The sequence below is a fragment of the Hemitrygon akajei genome, chromosome 6 (assembly GCF_048418815.1).
Source record: "Hemitrygon akajei chromosome 6, sHemAka1.3, whole genome shotgun sequence".
NCBI classification, from domain to species: Eukaryota; Metazoa; Chordata; class Chondrichthyes; order Myliobatiformes; family Dasyatidae; genus Hemitrygon; species Hemitrygon akajei.
Window position 1 is genome coordinate 122,566,449 of NC_133129.1, and position 18,119 is coordinate 122,584,567.

Consider the following 18,119-nt stretch of genomic DNA (forward strand, 5'->3'; position numbering starts at 1 on the left):
AGGACTTTGCTCTTTCAGTAAAAATTAATTATAACCCCAAGTTCCCTTTCCTCATGCCTCATGGTCCCACCCGTCTGAAAGTTTCTATGTTGGCCTCACCAGCTACATCTGAGTCCATAAAACTCAATCTGAGGGGCAATGTGGAAAGAAAGACTGTGGCAACTAAAGTTTGCTTGCAGCTCACAAAAAAAAAGACCACGAGTTTTCTACCTTGTCCTGTGAAAGAACTTTCTTACTTTTCTACCAAGCCCAAGCTAGCAGTTAACCCAACGTGTAAATGTTCATTGCTTAAGACCAATGAACCAAACAGTTACCAAAGTTACGAAGAAAAACAATATACCAAACAGTTTGCTACATCATCAAAACTCAAGTTATTGCAATTACCTGGGGATTCTAGGCAGAAATACAGCTTCTGCAGAGAGCAAAGATAAGCTGCCGTTATAAGCAGAATATATTCCATGGTAGCTTTAGGCAATCAAAGGTGTACCAATGTGTAAACTACTCATCAATACACCTCTGGGTTTAACATTCTGGAGAAGTGCACATCCTTTCGATGGGAACATTGGGAAGCTGTGTATATTACGTACATAGGACAGTAGAGCAGAGGAAAAGGCCCTTCAGCCCACAATGTGGTGTCAAACTAATTAAATAATCAACTAAACTAATCTCGTCTGCTTATGCAATGTTCACATCCTTCAATTTCCTGCATATCCGCTTCTAAAAGCCACATCAATATCATATTTGCTTTCACCAGCACCCTTGGCAATGCATTCCAGGCACCCAGCACCCTGCTGTTAAACAGCACCCTCACACCTTGACTTTCAGCCCTCTGGTTTAAACATTTCAACCTTAGGAAAAAGATGACGCCTGTCTATCTATGCCCCTCATTATCATATAAACAATAAACTCCAGTCAAATCAGAGTGGCAGTAATTAAAACAAGTCACACAAAATAATCAGAACAAGAGTTGCTTGAACAAGTATGCACACAATATCTTATTTGTCAACATTTCTACAGCCCAGATGAAACTTCATTCACAGTAATTACTCCATATAGACAAAGTGATGCGATGTTATTCACCACCAGAAGGAAAAACAAATGCAAATGTCTGCAGTTGCAGACGGTGGAGCTCCATTTACAACTGTGGTAAAGGCCTGTACCTATCAGAATGCTGCTAGGATTAGAAAATTGTGTTTATAAGAAAAATGCTCAGGGAGGCTCACACACAAAGTGCTGGAGGAACTCAGGTCAGGCACAATCAATGGAGGGAAATAAACAGTCAATGTTTTGGGCTGAGACCCTACATCAGGAATGGGAGACTGAAGCAATTTTCTTTGGAACAAAAGCCAGTGACAAAGACTTATCAGCAAGGGTGTGTTTCCCTTAAAACCAGAAATCATAAAGTAATTAGCAGTGGGAGGGAATGGGAGGAAGATTTATCTATTTTTACCTGAAGTCTGAAACAGAGGAGGAAACCCTCATCACAATTAAAATGAAATACCGCTCAAATCCAAAGCCCATCTATACACGTGTTACTTAAAGACAAGATTATTCAGACTGTCTCCCGCTGGCCTCCCATTTTCATCATCCAAAACTCTGTGTCATAATTCATACCATCTCTCTTTTCTCAGTGCCCTGCACTTCAGTCTCTACACAAATCATATTTGAATCTATTTCTCTTATTCCCAAGTTCAAATCCCTCCAGGGATAATGTTCCCATATTAACCAACTCCAGAGAGCACAGGGGGTTGTTGAAAGCTACAATAGAAAAGTCATTGCTACTTTGCATTTGATGTGAGATTGCCACTTTGTAACAGTGACGATCATAGCTTAGACAATGACAGCCACTGCCACTTTCTTTCTAATCGTAAATTAGAGGTCAAGTTTTAATGTTACCTTTGTACTATAACCAAGCTTTTCATCATTCTGAAGATCAACTTTTCCTACTGCAGTTTCAAATCAATTAGTCCAATGCTGCCATATCTATTTCATAATTTGGCAACTGGAATCGTATGCGTCAGTTTGTTTCCAGCAAGGTTCAACATAAGTTTAACATAACTTCTCTACTTTTCCCACTTAAAGATGAACTGTAATGTTTAGTTTATCTTTTCCCTCACAATGGCCTTGTAAATCTGCAATACTACTAATAGTGACACATCTTCCCAGACTTCTCAGACCATCAATTCTTCTGCATCTAGAACTCCTATCTGTAGGCCTATCTGTGCGGCTAGGCATAGCCCAAATACCATCTATAAATCTGCTAATGATACAACCATTGTCAGTAGAACCTCAGGTGGTGACGAGAGGGCGTACAGGAGTGAGATATGCCAGCTACTGGAGTGGTGCCGCAGCAACAACCTGGCACTCCACATCAGTAAGACGAAAGAGCTGATTGTGGACTTCAGGAAGGGTAAGATGAAGAAACACCTACCAATCCTCATACAGGGATCAGAAGTGGAGAGAGTGAGCAGCTTCAAGTTCCTGGGTGTCAAGATCCCTGAGGATTTAACCTGGTCCCAAAATATCGATGCAGTTATAAAGAAGGCAAGACAGTGGCTATAATTCATCAGGAGTTTAAAGAGATTTGGTAAGTCAAAAAATACACTCAAAAACTTCTAGATATGTACTGTGGAAAGCACTTTGACAGGCTGCATCACTGTCTGGTATGGGGGGGCTACTGCACAGGACCGAAAGAAGCTGCAGGGGTTGTAAATTTAGTCAGCTCCATCTTGGGTACAAGCCTACAAAGTACCCAGGACAGCTTCAAAGGGTGGTGTCTCAGAAAGGCAGCATCCATTATTAAGGACTCCCAGCACCCCTGTTACCATCAGGTAGGAGATACAGAAGCCTGAAGGCACACACTCAGCGATTCAGGAACAGCATCCCCCCCCACCCCCCTGCCATCCAATTCCTAAATGGACATTGAACCCTTGAACACTACCTCACTTTTTTAATATATATTATTTCTGTTGTTATGTACCCGTGACACGTGACAGTGGTACCCTTGTCACGTGACTGGGGTTGAAGTTATACTGGACTTGAGGTAATGGTCTTGTGATGGTGGAGTGATGTCATTTTCCCGCCAGTAGAGGTCATGTGACAGGTTTTTTTTTACAGGGTATAAAAGGAAGACCCACCCTGTCAGGTGGGGCAGTTCGTGGCGGGATTTGCCAAGCTGACTTCATGTCCCTGCGTGATTTAATGTGATGACGCAGTTTAGTTGAAAAATGATGTTTTATATAATGCCTAAAGTTTAAAAGGTCATTGCCAACAGTTTCTTTACTGTGGAGAGTGAAGATAAAAGTTTAGAAGATAAAAATCGAGGAGAATCGATTTTCGACGGTGGATTGGTCTTGACCTTATTTGATCCTCATTCGGAAGGATTTCGTTGACTGTTCTCGTGTTAATCTCCGCTGGGATAGCGGGAGATTGAGAATAGTGTGGAAGAAAGGTCAGTACCTTTAAGCTGTTATATTTCATAAAATTCTTCGTGGGAAAGTTCGACACCGGGGGAATCGAAGGACAACGACGTGGAAGAGAATTTAAATCGCTTTAAAAAGTCTCTCCTTTTAAAAGGACTGTGAGCTTTTGAACTTTCGGCATACCACTTTAAAGAACTGGTTTTTTTCAATACCGCTTTAAAGAACTGTTTTTTTTCAATACCGCTTTAAAGAACTGTTATGTTGCAACGCTATTAAGAACTGTGAATCTGCCGCACAGCAGCTGAATTCCGGTTGAGCTAGTGTTTGTTTACTTTTGGGGGGGGTTTGTTTTCAGTGTTTAATAAACGTGTTATTTGTTATAAAAACCCTTGCCTAACTCATATATATTTATTGTTGCCTGAATACGTAACACTGTTTTTGCAAAAATTTCATTCTATTCATATACATATATTGTAATTGATTTACTTATTATGTTTTTCTTCTAGATTATGTATTGCATTGAACTGCTGCTGCTAAGTTAACAAATTTCACGTCACATGCCGCTGATAATAAACTTGATATTGATTCTGATTCAAAGAATTCTACTTTCCAAAATGCAATACCCAGCACTTGTATCTCTAACCAACACATACAAAATACAGGAAGAACTCAGCAGGCAGGACAGCATCTATGGAAATGAATAAACAGTCGACGTTTCAGGTGAGATGTCGACTGTTTATTCTTTTCCACTGATGCTGAGTTCCTCCAGTATTGTGTGTTGCTTGGATTTCCAGCATCTGCAGTTGTAACTTATTATCTTCATTCTCTGACATATTTGATGGCCTATTAGAATTCTCCAGTGCTGACTTTTTTTTTTTAAAAAACAGCTACTTTTCTATAGAAGATGTTTAATTTGTGAAATTTAACTATTTGTCTGTTGTCTGACCATACTTTATATGAACAAAATGTTGAATGTTAATGCTAAAACTAATCCCTACTTGCAATTCAGTCATTCACTATGCTAGCCTTCTAAAGAAGTGATTAAATATGGCAGATTCTGATGACAAACTGGAGATAGCAAGCAGTAATTGCAGAGCATGTGAGAAATCTGTTGAGCAGGACTCAACAAAATCCTTTTCTCAAAAAACTACAAACTGCATCTTGTCTTTTGAGACAAGAAACAATGAGCAAGTGCAAGGTAAATATTTAATAAATCTAGCATAATAATTAATTACAATGAACTTAATGGTTTCAAACACAAATCAGCATCTGCAATACAATGATTTACCTTCCAAAATTCAATGGTATAAGGCTTGCTTTAAAAAATATTTTAAGCTTAGCTTCTTACAAATGAACAGGACAGTATAGGGGTGAGCAATCAGTCAGAAACCTGAAAACACTATTTAGAGGGAAGGATAAGAGAGCTGAGCAGGAGAGAGATTGATGAGAAGCTAAGGAAGAGAGACCAAGATCAGAGAGCAGCTAATGGAAAGAACATAAGACTGTGCACTTGTACAAGACATGGCTCATGAGTACATTCTATGATTAGATTTGTCAATATACATGTGTACCCAGACATCGCAGCAGAGCCTTGGTCCTCTTGACCAATGGACCATGACCTCATTCTGTTATATGTGTGGTAGCTAATGGGGAATTGCCTCTCATACACAAAGAATCTATTCACAGGCATCATCCAGGACTGGAGGAGAAGCAAATCACCCTCGATTCTATGGGCCTGTCCAAGGATGATAATGAAGAAAGGCTCTGTACTGTTCAGCAAAACAAGTCACAAAATAAACCAATCTAAGAGAATTTCAATGCTCTCAACCCTGTAGATCTGTTAGGCAATAGCGGCCCCAGCAAACAATCAGCTAACTTGGCACATTAAACAGCTGATGATAAGACTTCATCTTACCAATCGCAGGAGGCCCAGCAAATATTGCAGCACCACACAGTTAGCCTCAGGCAGAGTCCGAATCATCATTGTCATAGTTTCTGCTTGATTTGTTACTGGCACTTCTGAAAATCAGAGAGAGAAAGAAAAATGGTACCATAGATGAAAGATAAACACAACTTAACTACAGCAGGCACAGGGATGCAAACACTGCCAGATTTAATCTCAATTGCATTAAGTTGTCAAAGAACAGGCAATACACTGAATATGAAATATTGTTCACCACTTTCTGTAGCAATGAAACACTGTGCTTACAGTGAAAGCTGGAGAATGAAAGCTTCTTTCCATTACTGTATCAGTAGATGATATCAGCCAGGCCAAGTGTTGTTACTGTACTTCCACTTGCTGTACAAAAATTCACTACCAAGAGCTTTAACAATACTTGCTGATGCTGACGCACACCACAAATAAAAGGCACTTCAGAGCAATAAAATTCATCCATTTCTCATTAGTTTTACTTTCCCATCCAGAGCACACAAACCTTCAGCTACACAAGGCTAGTTGAGAGGACAGGAAGAGCAGGTAAGAAGAGTTGGTGTCCATTTACTCCAACTTCCCACTGATTGTTCTACTGAGGTGGAGCTGCTTCGGGAAAAGGCCACTGACATCCTCTCACTGCAACACGGAAATTAAACTTGTGAGTGTGCCGACAACTAATTCCGTTGCAGTGTCTCCTTCCCACATTCTGGTGTGTTGTCAGTCACCATTAGACACTACAAACACAACCACCTTTACTGCCACTGCAATTTGAGAAGTTACTGTTCTGGGACAGGATTGTTGTTTTTGTTTTGGACCATTATCATTAGTTAAAGCAATATTCATGTATAAAATGCAAAACACTCATCTTAGATCATTTTCAAAGTGTGTAGCAATTCTGATTTGGCTGAGGAATGAAAGCATTTTAAATATTTTGCAAAAATATTTTCAAACTCAGTGATAAGATTGACATTCAAGATCCCACCCTTTCAATTCAGGTATACTACAAGTTTTCCCAGACTAGGTAAAGATTAGATCTCTCAATTGTTTTATGTATATCATCTTTAATTTCACTACATCCTTTCTTCCTTAATACGACAAAGGAGGCCACGTGGCCCATTGAATCTACGCTAGCTCCTTGCAGGACAATCCCATCATTATTCTCTATGGCTACTTTATTCTCACAGATAGTTCTCAGGGTTCCCTGAGCTGTGGTCCACAGGTCAGAATTTGTCCAACCTCTCATCAGAGAGGACTTAAGCTATCCTCAACAAAAAAGTTGTGGAGTGAACTGACAGGTTTTTAAAGATAATTAAAGTGGTTCAATAGTCTAGACCAGGGGTTCCCAACCTGGGGTCCATGGCATAAAAATGGTTGGGAACCCCTGGTCTAGAGATGTGGAGCTGAGCAAAGCTATAGATCACCTTGTGACTATCAGTAAGGGGCCATAATAAATCAATTGATAAAGGCTTAGACTTATGCCTTTATAATTAAGTCAAACCTAACTAGGATCCAAAGTAATTTTTACTTTGCTTTCATTACAAATGGGAGGCCTTTAAGAGGACATTTACCAGATCACGCAAGACAAAGATAATTTTTGAAAAATTCCAATTCAAATAGGAATAAGAGGCAATCCCAAATATTGACCAAAGAGTGCAACTTACTCCCAAATGAAACCACTTGGTCATACAAGCCATAAGTCAGTAGAGGCTCAGGTAATTCACGAAGAAAGGTCTTCAGTATAACGGCCGCCAAGTGCACATCACCATAGGCTGTAAAATCCACAGGAATACCTGCAAGGAAGTCACAAGTATTTCACAGAAACATATCTCTGACCAAACTGCTTGCAGTAAATCAGACGATCAACTAAAGCCCACGTATATATGTAATGTGCCATTCCACATCAAGTTACACATCCAGGATATTAAAATTCACACACCATTCTCCAGTGATGTAGCTCTCAATAAGAACTTAATGTTACACAACATTTAAAGCCAAGTGTGTGTCAGTGAATACTGAGTAGCCAGCATCCTTTGATCAGATGTTCTTCTTGTTGAAGGGAGATCAGTACTGCCTCCTCAAATTGTGCTCCCACCCTCTGCTGCATGTGTGCACACTTCAGCAGAAAGCTGCTACACAAATTCATTATCTGACAATCAGCATTTAATTTGAAACCTCCATTTGATGATGGGAGACATTGATCGTGTGGATAGTCAGAGGCTTTTTCCCAGGGCTGAAGTGGCTAGCACAAGAGGGCACAGTTTTAAGGTGCTTGGAGGTAAGAACAGAGGAAATGCCAGGGGTAAGTTGTTTTTTTGTTTGTTTTTTTTTACACACACAGAGTGTGGTGAGTGCGTGGAATGGGCTGCCGGCGACGGTGGTGGAGTCAGAAACGATAGAGTCTTTTAAGAGACTGCTGGACGGGTACATGGAGCTTAGAAAAACAGAGGACTATGGGTAACCCTAGGTAACTTCTCAGGTAAGGACATGTTCAGCACAGCTTTGTGGGCCGAAGGGCCTGTACTGTGCTGTAGGTTTTCTATGTTTCTGTGTTTCTATTTCACTAGGCCCAATCTGAATATCCTTAAATTAATATGATGAAGCTTATAAACAGTGTAAAAGTTTACGACTTTTTAAAAGGAGTTAAACAGGAGACTGGTTAACAACACACAATCAAAATAGTCAGCAAACTGGTCATGAGGTAGTCCAAAACCACATTCCCAACATGATCTTCAAAGACCACAGAACAGACCTCCAGAAGAAACCACACTCTACTCAGCAATTCTTCAATGCTGGAGCAGTATGCAATGTGGTGACAGACTACCATTAGTGGGAGTGTTGCAGAAAGGGGGCCAAATCTACAAATAAGATTTGTAAAAGTTTCTTTTCTCAGAGGGTAGGAAATCTCTGAAATTTGACCAAAGATGCTGCAGGACAGATATGTAGATACATTGAAACCAGAGATAGATCAATATTTAAAAGACTGAGAAATTGGAGGTTATGGAGAACTAGCAAAGAAGTAAAGCTGACACCAGAAATCAGCTGCAATCATATTGAACAGCAGGACTGAGGGGCCAAGTGGCCAACTCCTTCCCCACTGCTCTTGGGTACCAATCCAGAACAGCTCCTCACTTTCATTCACAACTTGTCCAAGTGAGGAGTGTGGAAAATATAATTATTTAGCTCTATTTCCTCCCTGGCTCTTTGAGAAACAAAGGGAGCTCACATAAAGATCTTGTGCAAGTTCCTTCTTCCTCTTCTCGCCCTGCAGACCATGCCTGCACTTTGCGATAAAGGCACAAATGCAGTGAATAAGGAAGAAAATGCAGATTCACATAGGTCCTGCACAAAACATGTGGAAGCAAGATATAAAAAGAACAGTCTATTTTCATATGTAAATGGGAGCAACAGGATAATTGATAGAAATGTTTGTATTGAACAGAAAGATACAACAATAAATCATCTCCAGTGCCCGTGTGGGAACTAGATGGGCATATTGATACAGAATTTGTATCGAGTTAAGAGTACAAAATAAATTTAGTGCACTGCAGAATGTATTATCTCAAGCAGTGAATGTTAAAAGGACCACACCTACATAAGTGGCTGAATGATGAGAGAGATACTGAAAAGACGCCAAGGACGTAGGATCAGAAGTGCAGGATTAAAAAACTAACACTTTGCTACAGCGTTACTGCAAACAGTAACAATTCAAAACCCTGTTTGCTTGGATCAAGAACTTAATAATACAATAACAATGGATGCTACTATGAAGGGAACACACTAACCCCTACCCCCACCCCCAGCATGAGAAAATGAAGCAAATCAGCCTGATAAATTTGCAAACTACTGGCAGCTTCAGCCTACATCCTGTGAAAGGTGTCTGGGAAAGTTACGCCTACAATTTTGACATCAAGCTCCTAAAAAAAAAGGCAGGTAGCCACACACTTAGCACAGATGAATGTACAGTATGATTTATAAATATTCTCCTAGTTTTGAAAATAAAAATCCATTTTTGTTTTACAACAAAGCCATCAGCACGTTGGTTTCTAAAGAATGAACATGTGTATGCCCACTCCACCTTCACAATGAAATTATCTCCCAGCTAAACCGTTAAGTGCTGTTTCGTGCAGGTACTAAGCAATTCACATCCTCTTGAATTAGGCCTGTTTGCTCCAACATCCCACAGTTCCACATCACAGGTACAGTGGATTCTGCTTAACATGGGACACATCAGGGCCAGTACATTTTACCCCAATTAGCCAAAGTTTCGTGGAAATCATTAAAAAGGTATAAAAAAAACAATTTAACTGAGTAACAAATTATGTATTCAAGTGAAATACAGAATAAGTTAGAACACTACCAAAACTAGTGCAGTACTATAAAACTGATTTAGTTCCTAACATTTATTGGTGGAAGAATTCAGTGTACACTGCTGTGTTCTTTCAATTGACTGTAAATTAACAAAATCAGCGCAGAGACCTAGTGCAGATAGTGCGCTATTTTCAAACAGTTCTTTCAATGATTGCATCCTCCAAATATTAATTTTAATCATAACATTCAAGGTGAATGTTGATACCTTCAAATTCTTTATAGTTCCTAACTTGCTGCAGTGAAATCATTTCATTTTCACTCCCAGCCGTTTCTGGCATCTCTAAGCCCAAATGCTTGAAACAGCAGTGAGCAAAACAGTTCTGAATTGTCTTACTGCTTATTACTCACCAACTATCAGTGACAAAAGTCACAGCTTTTTGAACACAAAAGCACAAGTGACGCTGTTTAAAAAATGTTTGCTTTAAGCAGAGTGTACCGCTTAATGGCTACACAGCATGCAAGTGATGCTAGTTAGAAAACGTTCGGCAACAGTCTTCTGCCGCAATTAAGCGACATAACGTCTCAGATAAACAAAGGGAATCCCAGCTACTTTCTCAACTCGTTTCACTCTTAAGAGTTGTCCCAAATAAACAGCTATCCCGATTAACTGATGGTCCAATTGTATATGCAAAAGCTCTTTCAATTACTCTTCTATGGATTGTTATTATGGAGGATCACAAACCTAAAGAATACTGTTTGATAAAATGAAGTTCTACTGTTTCTAATATTGAAACTAGTAAGAAATCCACTTCAGTGTTTCTGTCTGCTAGGAACTAAAATTAAAAGCTTCATAATATGCAGTCAAAAACACACTTTATTAGGTACTGAACAAAGTGTATGTTCGTGTTCGTCTGCTGCTGTAGCCCATCTGCTTCAAGCTTCAATGTGTTGTGCATTCACAGATGCTCTTCTGCACACCACTGTCGAAATGCGTGGTTATTTGAGTTACTGTTGCCGTCCTGTCAGCTTGAACCAGTCTGGCCATTCTCCTCTGACCTCTCTCATTAACAAGGCACTTTTGGCAACAGAACTGCCGCTCACTGGATGTCTTCTGTTTCTTTGGAGCATTCTCTGTAAACTCTAAAGACTGCTCTCTGTGTGAAATTCCCAGCATATCAGCAGTTTCTGAGGTACTCAAACCACTCTGTCTGGCACCATCATTCCATGGTCAAAGTCACATTCCTTTCCCATTGTGAAGTTTAGACACAACCGAACCTCTTGACATGCTGCATGCTCTTATGTATTAAGTTGCTGCCACGATTGGCTGATTAGATATTTGCATTAATGAGGTGTACAAGTATACCCCAATAAAGTGGCCACTGAGTATACGATGGGTGATTGATAAGTTTGTGGTCTAAGGTAGAAGGAGATGAGTTATACAGCTCTCGTCACATGCACATGCAGTTCAACTCTTTGAGTCACTATGCAGAAAGTTTGAAGTTAATAACTCATCTCCTTCAACCTTAGGCCACAAACTTATCAATCACCCCTGCTGTGGACACTTTCTAGAGGTCAAAGATCCGTACGCTCCATGACCGCTGGACTAAGTGTGTAACTGTAGGAGGGGACTATGTTGAAAAATAAATGTGCTAGGTTTTCTAAAATTGACTCCTTCTACAGTACCTTAGACCACAAACTTATCAATCACCCCTTCTATGTTCCCTTTATCCCACTGCACAATTGGGGCTATTTTCATTTTGGAAGCATTTGCAACGAATGCTCCAATGCAGCGGGTCACCAACCTTTTCTGCACCACGGACCAGCTTAATATTGACAATATTCTTGCAGACCGACCGACGGGGGTGGGATGGCGGCTGTTAATCACAACTGGAATATGGGTGTTAAGTCAACTATAAGTCACTTATAAGTGGCTAATACACACAATTTCATTTCTAAAAGGGTTTATCTAACGAATTTAATATTAAACACACAGCACATATTTTCCTCGCATGAATATAGTGATAATTACGTTACTTATAAATCAATAGCATCATAACATTTTAAGTAGCGTTTGGATATTGAACACAGCGCGTATTTTCCAAGCATGAACATATAAAATCATTGCAACACACCAATATCGCTGAATCAGTGGGAGCCCTGGGCAAGACGGTCCCATCGAGGGGTGATGGGAGACAGCGATACTCGAAGGGGGTTCCTTATGTCCAGTCTATTCTGCAATTTAGTTTTCGTTGCATTCATTACAGAAAACCCCGCTTCGCAGAGATATGATGTTGGAAATGGAAGCAATGTTTTCAGTGCTTTTGTGGCTATCTCAAGATATTCAGCCTTGATTTTGATCCAGAATGCCGGCAGAGATGTTATGTTAAACATAATTTTCAGCCCACCGTCATTTGCAAGCTCGAGGAGTTGATCTTCTTCCCACGCTGACATGGATGATTCACCGGGGACATTCACAAATGGGTCAGACCCATTCCTTTGCATGTCTTGGGTCAATTGTGATTGGGAAGTAATGCTCGAATTCTGTCAACAACGAAGATACGTGATCACGTACCAGCTGTGAGAAGGACGGTGCAGCCTCAGACTCTCCCAAAATCCCAGCTAATGTTGGGAACATGTCAAATATGCCCCTGTCCACTCGCCGTCCCCACAGTTCCAGTTTGGCTTTGAAAGCAGACACTTTATCTACCAACTTGAAGACAGTTGTCATTCTCCTCTGAAGTGACAAATTGAGTTCATTGAGCAGGTTGAAGATGTCACACAGCGAGTTTTGCTATCCACTCCTCGTCACTGAAGTGTGCTGCCAATGGTGACTTTTTTCCTGAAAGAAATCTCTGTAGCGGCTCTCTTAGCTCAAAAACCCTGATCAGGGCTCTCCCCTTTGATAGCCATCTGACTTCAGTGTGCAAGAGGCGTTTGTGCTCTGCATCCATTTCCTCGCAAAGCTGCTCAAACAAACGTGAGTTAAGGGCTTTTGCTTTGATGTGATTGATAACTTCAACAACGTCACTCAATATGCTGTTAAAATCAGGTGACATTTTTTGGCTAACCAGCATTTCCCTGTCTATGACACAGTGTGTAGACTGGCATTCAGGAGCAACCTCTTTGACTTGGGTAGTGAAACCAGAGAGCCGCCCAGTCATAGCTGCAGCCCCATCTGGGCATATTCCAACACAGAATGACCAATCCAGTTTGCCTGACATACAGTCATTCAAAGGCTTAAATAGTTCTGCGCCAGTTGTGTTAGTTGGCAGCGGCAGTGCACACAACATATCGTAGTGCAGAGCATCTTGAAATATATATCACACATAAACCAGCAGTATTGCATTGTTGTCGACATCGGTAGACTTGTCGACCTGGATAGCATACCATGGTGGCTCGTTAAGCTGTTCCAGCAGCTGTGCTTCGATGTCCTCCACTATGTCATCGATTCTCCTTGAAACTGTGGTAGCTGAAAGAGAAACCTGGGCCATCTTGTTAGCTGCAGCTTCTCCCAACAGTTCACGGCACATGTCCTTGGCAGCAGGCAGAATCAATTCTTCACCAACAGTGAAAAGTTTCTTAGCTTTAGCAATACGGCTAGCCACTAAGTACAACGCTCTCAGAACAGCAGCATTTGTCGAGGTGGTGGCTTTCAGCACTTGCTTCTGTCCCACTTGCTCATGTTTCTTCCGCTCAAAAAACTCAACGGGTTTGTCTTTAAGTGCAGTGTGCTTGGACTCAAGGTGCCGAAGCAATTTTGAGGGCTTCATTGCCTCATTAGACAGCTTGTCTCCACATATCTCACACAGGGGGCTTGGACTGTGCGAGTCACCGGTCGCATTAGAGCCATATTTTATGTACAACTCGTCGTATTTTCTGTTGAAGGAAGCTTTTTTTTTTGCAGTCTCGGCCTCAGCTGTCTCTGCGTTATCATCATCGTTAGGCCTTTCATGTCCCCTACCACCTCTTCCAAAGAAACTCTCAAATGATGTTTGTTTTTACTCATCGAGTAGATGTAGGTTAATGACCGACTGATGACCTCGCGTGCATTCAAGTTCAACAATGGGTGTGACGGCATGAGGAAAGGTGCAGCTGACTCATATCGTTTCATATCGCTAAATGATATCGTTTCCTCGTGGCCCGGTAGCACATGCTTTGCAGCCCAGTACCAGTCTGTGGCCTGGTGGTTGGGGACCACTGCTCTACTGTGTTTGTGGATTGGATCAGTTGTGTAGTCAAACCATGTGCATTATTAAAAAGAAACCTGCCCTCTATATTTATTCCTGGTAACACGCCAAGGCACTGCACAGAACTTGTCATTGGGTGATTATTTGACTGAAGTGGAAGTATTAAAAACTACCCCACAGCAAAAAAAACCTAAAATTAAACTCTGTTTTCCTCCACAGATTCAGTCTACCCTGCAGCATGTTTCCAACATTTTGTTTTCATTTCTTATTTCCGAGGTTCTTTGATTTAAAAAAAAATCTACCCCAAACACATCACCTTATCAAGGAACACACACAAAATGCAGGTGGAACACAGCAGGCCAGGCAGCATCTATAGGGAAAAGTGCTGTCAACATTTCAGGCCGAGACCCTTCGTCAGGACTAACTGAAAGGAAAGATAGTAAGAGATTTGAAAGTAGGAGGGGGAGGGGAAATGCGAAATGATAGAAGACCAGAGGGGGTGGGGTGAAGCTGAGAGCCGGAAAGGTGATTGGCAAAAGGGATACAGAGCTGCAGATCCTTCGTTAGTCCTGACAAAGGGTCTCGGTCCGAAACGTTGACAGTGCTTCTCCCTATAGATGCTGCCTGGCCTGCTGTGTTCCACCAGCATTTTGTGTGTGTTGTTTGAATTTCCAGCATCTGCAGATTTCCTCGTGTTTACCTTATCAAGGAACCTTCTTTGGGCATCAAGTTTCAAAGCACTGTTATCAAATTTCAGATTTCCCATCACATCCTCCAGATGAAAAAAAATTCTCATGTTCTCTCTAATCTTCCTATCGTTTATTTCAAAACCATGTCCCTTCTCCTCCCTCTCGCACCCTCCACCACTGTTACTGATCTCAGTTGCTTAATTCTACACACCCAATTAAAATGATCCTTCTCTTTTAAGGCAACCTATTCTCATTGAAAAAGTCACAATTCTTCAATGGGAACGTGAGGGGAATTTATCTTTCTAACTCTGTATATGCGACAAGCTGCCAGAAGCAGTGGCTGATGTAGACACAATGACAACTTTTAAAAGGCAGTTGGATAGGATTAGAGGGGTATGGGCCAAATGAATAGGATTATCTTGAATGGTCACTTTGGTTAGCATGGACAAGTTGGGCTCAGCTCTTCTGCCCTATTTTTCCATCACAGTAACATCTCAGCTTGGAGAATAAGGATTTCTGCACAAAGAACAGGCTTCTGAATCTGCACTGAAACACAAGCACATTAATTCCTATCATTCCATGACAATCAGTGATGTTCTTATGGGCTTTATCAGAAAGATATCCAAGCATAAAATCAATGAAGAGCGGTATCCAGTGAAATGTGCAACTGTAATTGAAATTTGCCAAATCTTTGCACAACTGGGACAATATAAAATGGTCAAGAACCTCCAGGCGCTGTGGATCCAATGCTTCAAATTAACTGCCAGTACTGAGCTGCAGTGCTCTTGCCCAAAGGCACGGCGTAGGTGACCATCCTTGCCCCAAGGCTCTGCACAAAACAGCAGGGCTGGGAAATACCACTGGTATCCTCCCAAGTCAGACTGAAACATTTGGAAAGGAGAGGGAGAGATCAGTGGGAATAAAAGTCTTTACACCCTTTCATGATGAACAAATATTTACAAAATAGAGTTGTGCCTCATAATTAGATCAGCCAATGTGATATGTATAGTAACTCACTCACCATTGTTGTATTTATCCAGTACTTCTCTCACCAGGGATATGTTAGCCGATCTGCGGAATATTCCCTCTTTGTTTAGACCTGAGGACAGGCAAGCAGTACTTATTCCATGCTAACAATAAAATAATTTTAAATCTTCCAGGTCTACCTTACCACCAAACAACAATTAACAGTCAGTAACCTTTACCCTAAGTTACACAATAAAAAGTGTGGATAAGTTGTTTAGTGGAATTCCATTCATTTTAGTGAAAAACTGTTGGGGGGAAAAAAGTTAAAGCTATCAATAAAATTGTGTGTCTTTCATTGACTCAGTGTCTGTGGCATTGCATCCCATTAAGGAATCAATACATTTTAATAGGGAGGAAGGAAGAAAGGATTTTGTCAGGTCCAGTTGATTCCCTCTGGGTTTCAGTACATTTCCACTTACCGTGCTGTTTGATATAATTGCCCGTCTCCTCCACTACCAATGGAATAGCTCTCTTTTCAGGATCATTTGCTCTGAGCCTGAATTCAAAGAAAAGTTAAGGTCCAAGTAAATTTATTATGAAAGTACATAAATGTTACTATAAACTACCCTGAGATTCATTTTCTTGAAGGCATTTACAGGAAAAAATATATAAAATAGAATTTTACAGAAAACTACACACAAAGACTTACAAAAGAAAACAAACCGTGCAAATAAAAATAATACTGAGAATGTGGGTAGTAGAGTCCTGAAAGTGAGCCTGGAACAGTTCAGAGTAGCAGTGAATGAAGTTATCCACACTGGTTCAAGTAACCTGATGGTTGCAATAACTGTTCCTGAACCTGGTGTGTGGACCCAAAGCTGTTGTACCACCTGCTTAATGGCAGTAGCAAGAAGAGGGCATGGGTCTTCCAGTAAGATGGCGATTGTTTAGTCGCTCTGAACTTTTGCTCCGTTATTCTTCTTATCTTTGCACTATATGTCTCCCTTCTTAAACCTTAGTTAGGCATTTTATTAGTTCTCTTATACCTGCCTGCGAACACATCTATCTTATAATGGCTACCAAAAATACTAAAACCGAGAAAAAGGAAACTTCTACGGCTTTGCCGGCTGAGATTCTCGCTGTTTTGGAACAACATCGACAAGATACTTTAATGGATTTTAGAACTGAAATTAGAACTTCTTTCAACCAGCTGGATTCCAAATTGAATCAGATTAATGCTAGAGTGGATGAACATGCTGAACATTTATCTCGCATTGACTTAACTTCTGAAGATTTAAAACGCCGTGTTCAACATCTTGAAACTTTCTGCTCCAACCTAGAGGAGAAGAACAGTAAACTTTCTTCCAAAATGGTGGATCTTGAAAATCGGAGCAGACGCTGCAATCTACGAATTCTTGGTTTGCCAGAGGCCACTGAAAAGGGCTCTCCCGTTGAATTTTTTTCTGATTTTCTCTGTGAGATTTTCGGGAAAGAATTTCTTCCGACTCCACCTGAACTTGAAAGGGCTCACAGGATTTATGTTCCTCGTGCAACTCTGGGTTCCTGTCCACGGCCGGTTATTATGCTTTCATTGATACCAGGTGAAAAACCGTTTGATTATGGAGGCACGCGGCAGAGGTACTTTTGCTTTTCAAAATACGGTCATTCGTTTTGTGGAGGATTATGCCCCCCAGGTTCTGAAGATGCGTGCTGAGTTTAAAGGTGTAACGAAAGTGCTTTTTGATCGCGGATTCAGACCCTCTCTCCGAAATCCAGCCGATCTTTGAATTACGCTTACTACTGGAGATTATAAGTGGTTTAAATCAGTGAAGGAGGCTGAGGCGTTTGTTGGAAGTCTTCCAGCCACCTCGTCTTCTTCAGAACCGGCCTGACCTTCTAAAATGGTTGATAAGTACTTCTCGAAGTAAAACTATTTTTTCCGAACTCAGACTTTACTTGAATAATTCAGACATTAATTATTGAAACTCTAAGGGCTGTAGTCAATCTCTCCCTGGACTTGGTGCGTTTTTTCTAAATAGATGATTTAAGTTTAATGTTTCCCTGCGGACTTTTAGATTTTACTTGTGTAATCTATTTTATTTTTGTATAACTTTATCTATAGAGAACTACAATTGATTTTAACTTGTTTTGGAGGTTTGGAGTTTTTATTGAAGGCCTCCCTGTTGGTTGATTTATAGTTTAAGCTTTGCTTTTTTTTCTGTAAATGGTTGATAAGGACTCTCTTTAAATTTATAATTTCCCCCTTTTCCCCCTCCCTTTTTTTTCTTTTAATCTTTTATAATTTTTCGCGGGTAGGTTAGTTTTAATTTTCTTCTGATTTTTTTTGTATTAAGTTTTATACTTCTGTTGAAGTTGTTCCTATTTGTAATTCTGTTTTCTAGTGCATAAATTAGTTATTATTTGCTATATTATTTATACGGAACTTTTGTTAACGATACGGAACTGGAAGTCATTTTTGGGTTAATTTTTTTGGTAGAGCTAGCTGCTTTTTTAGGTAGCCGTCTAGTTTTGGGTTGCGAGGGTGGGGTGAATTCTCCAGTTCCAACACTACTCACTGTTTCTTTTGCTTTCCTTTGTTATTCAGGACATGTCT

At 40.5% G+C, this 18,119-nt stretch overlaps 1 protein-coding gene across 3 annotated transcripts in view; it reads right to left on the reverse strand.

The window, feature by feature from the left end:
* arhgap1 (Rho GTPase activating protein 1) overlaps positions 1-18,119 on the reverse strand; it is a 518,954-nt gene that overhangs the window by 7,119 nt on the left and 493,716 nt on the right. For 2 of the 3 annotated variants that reach the window (XM_073049173.1, XM_073049174.1), the window contains 4 exons: positions 15,985-16,061; positions 15,561-15,638; positions 7,017-7,145; positions 5,338-5,441 (listed from right to left, as the gene is read on the reverse strand). In XM_073049173.1, coding sequence (XP_072905274.1) covers positions 5,338-5,441; positions 7,017-7,145; positions 15,561-15,638; positions 15,985-16,061 — 388 coding nt within the window. The remainder of the gene's footprint in view (positions 1-5,337; positions 5,442-7,016; positions 7,146-15,560; positions 15,639-15,984; positions 16,062-18,119) is intronic. The other variant, XM_073049175.1, reaches the window with a different exon arrangement.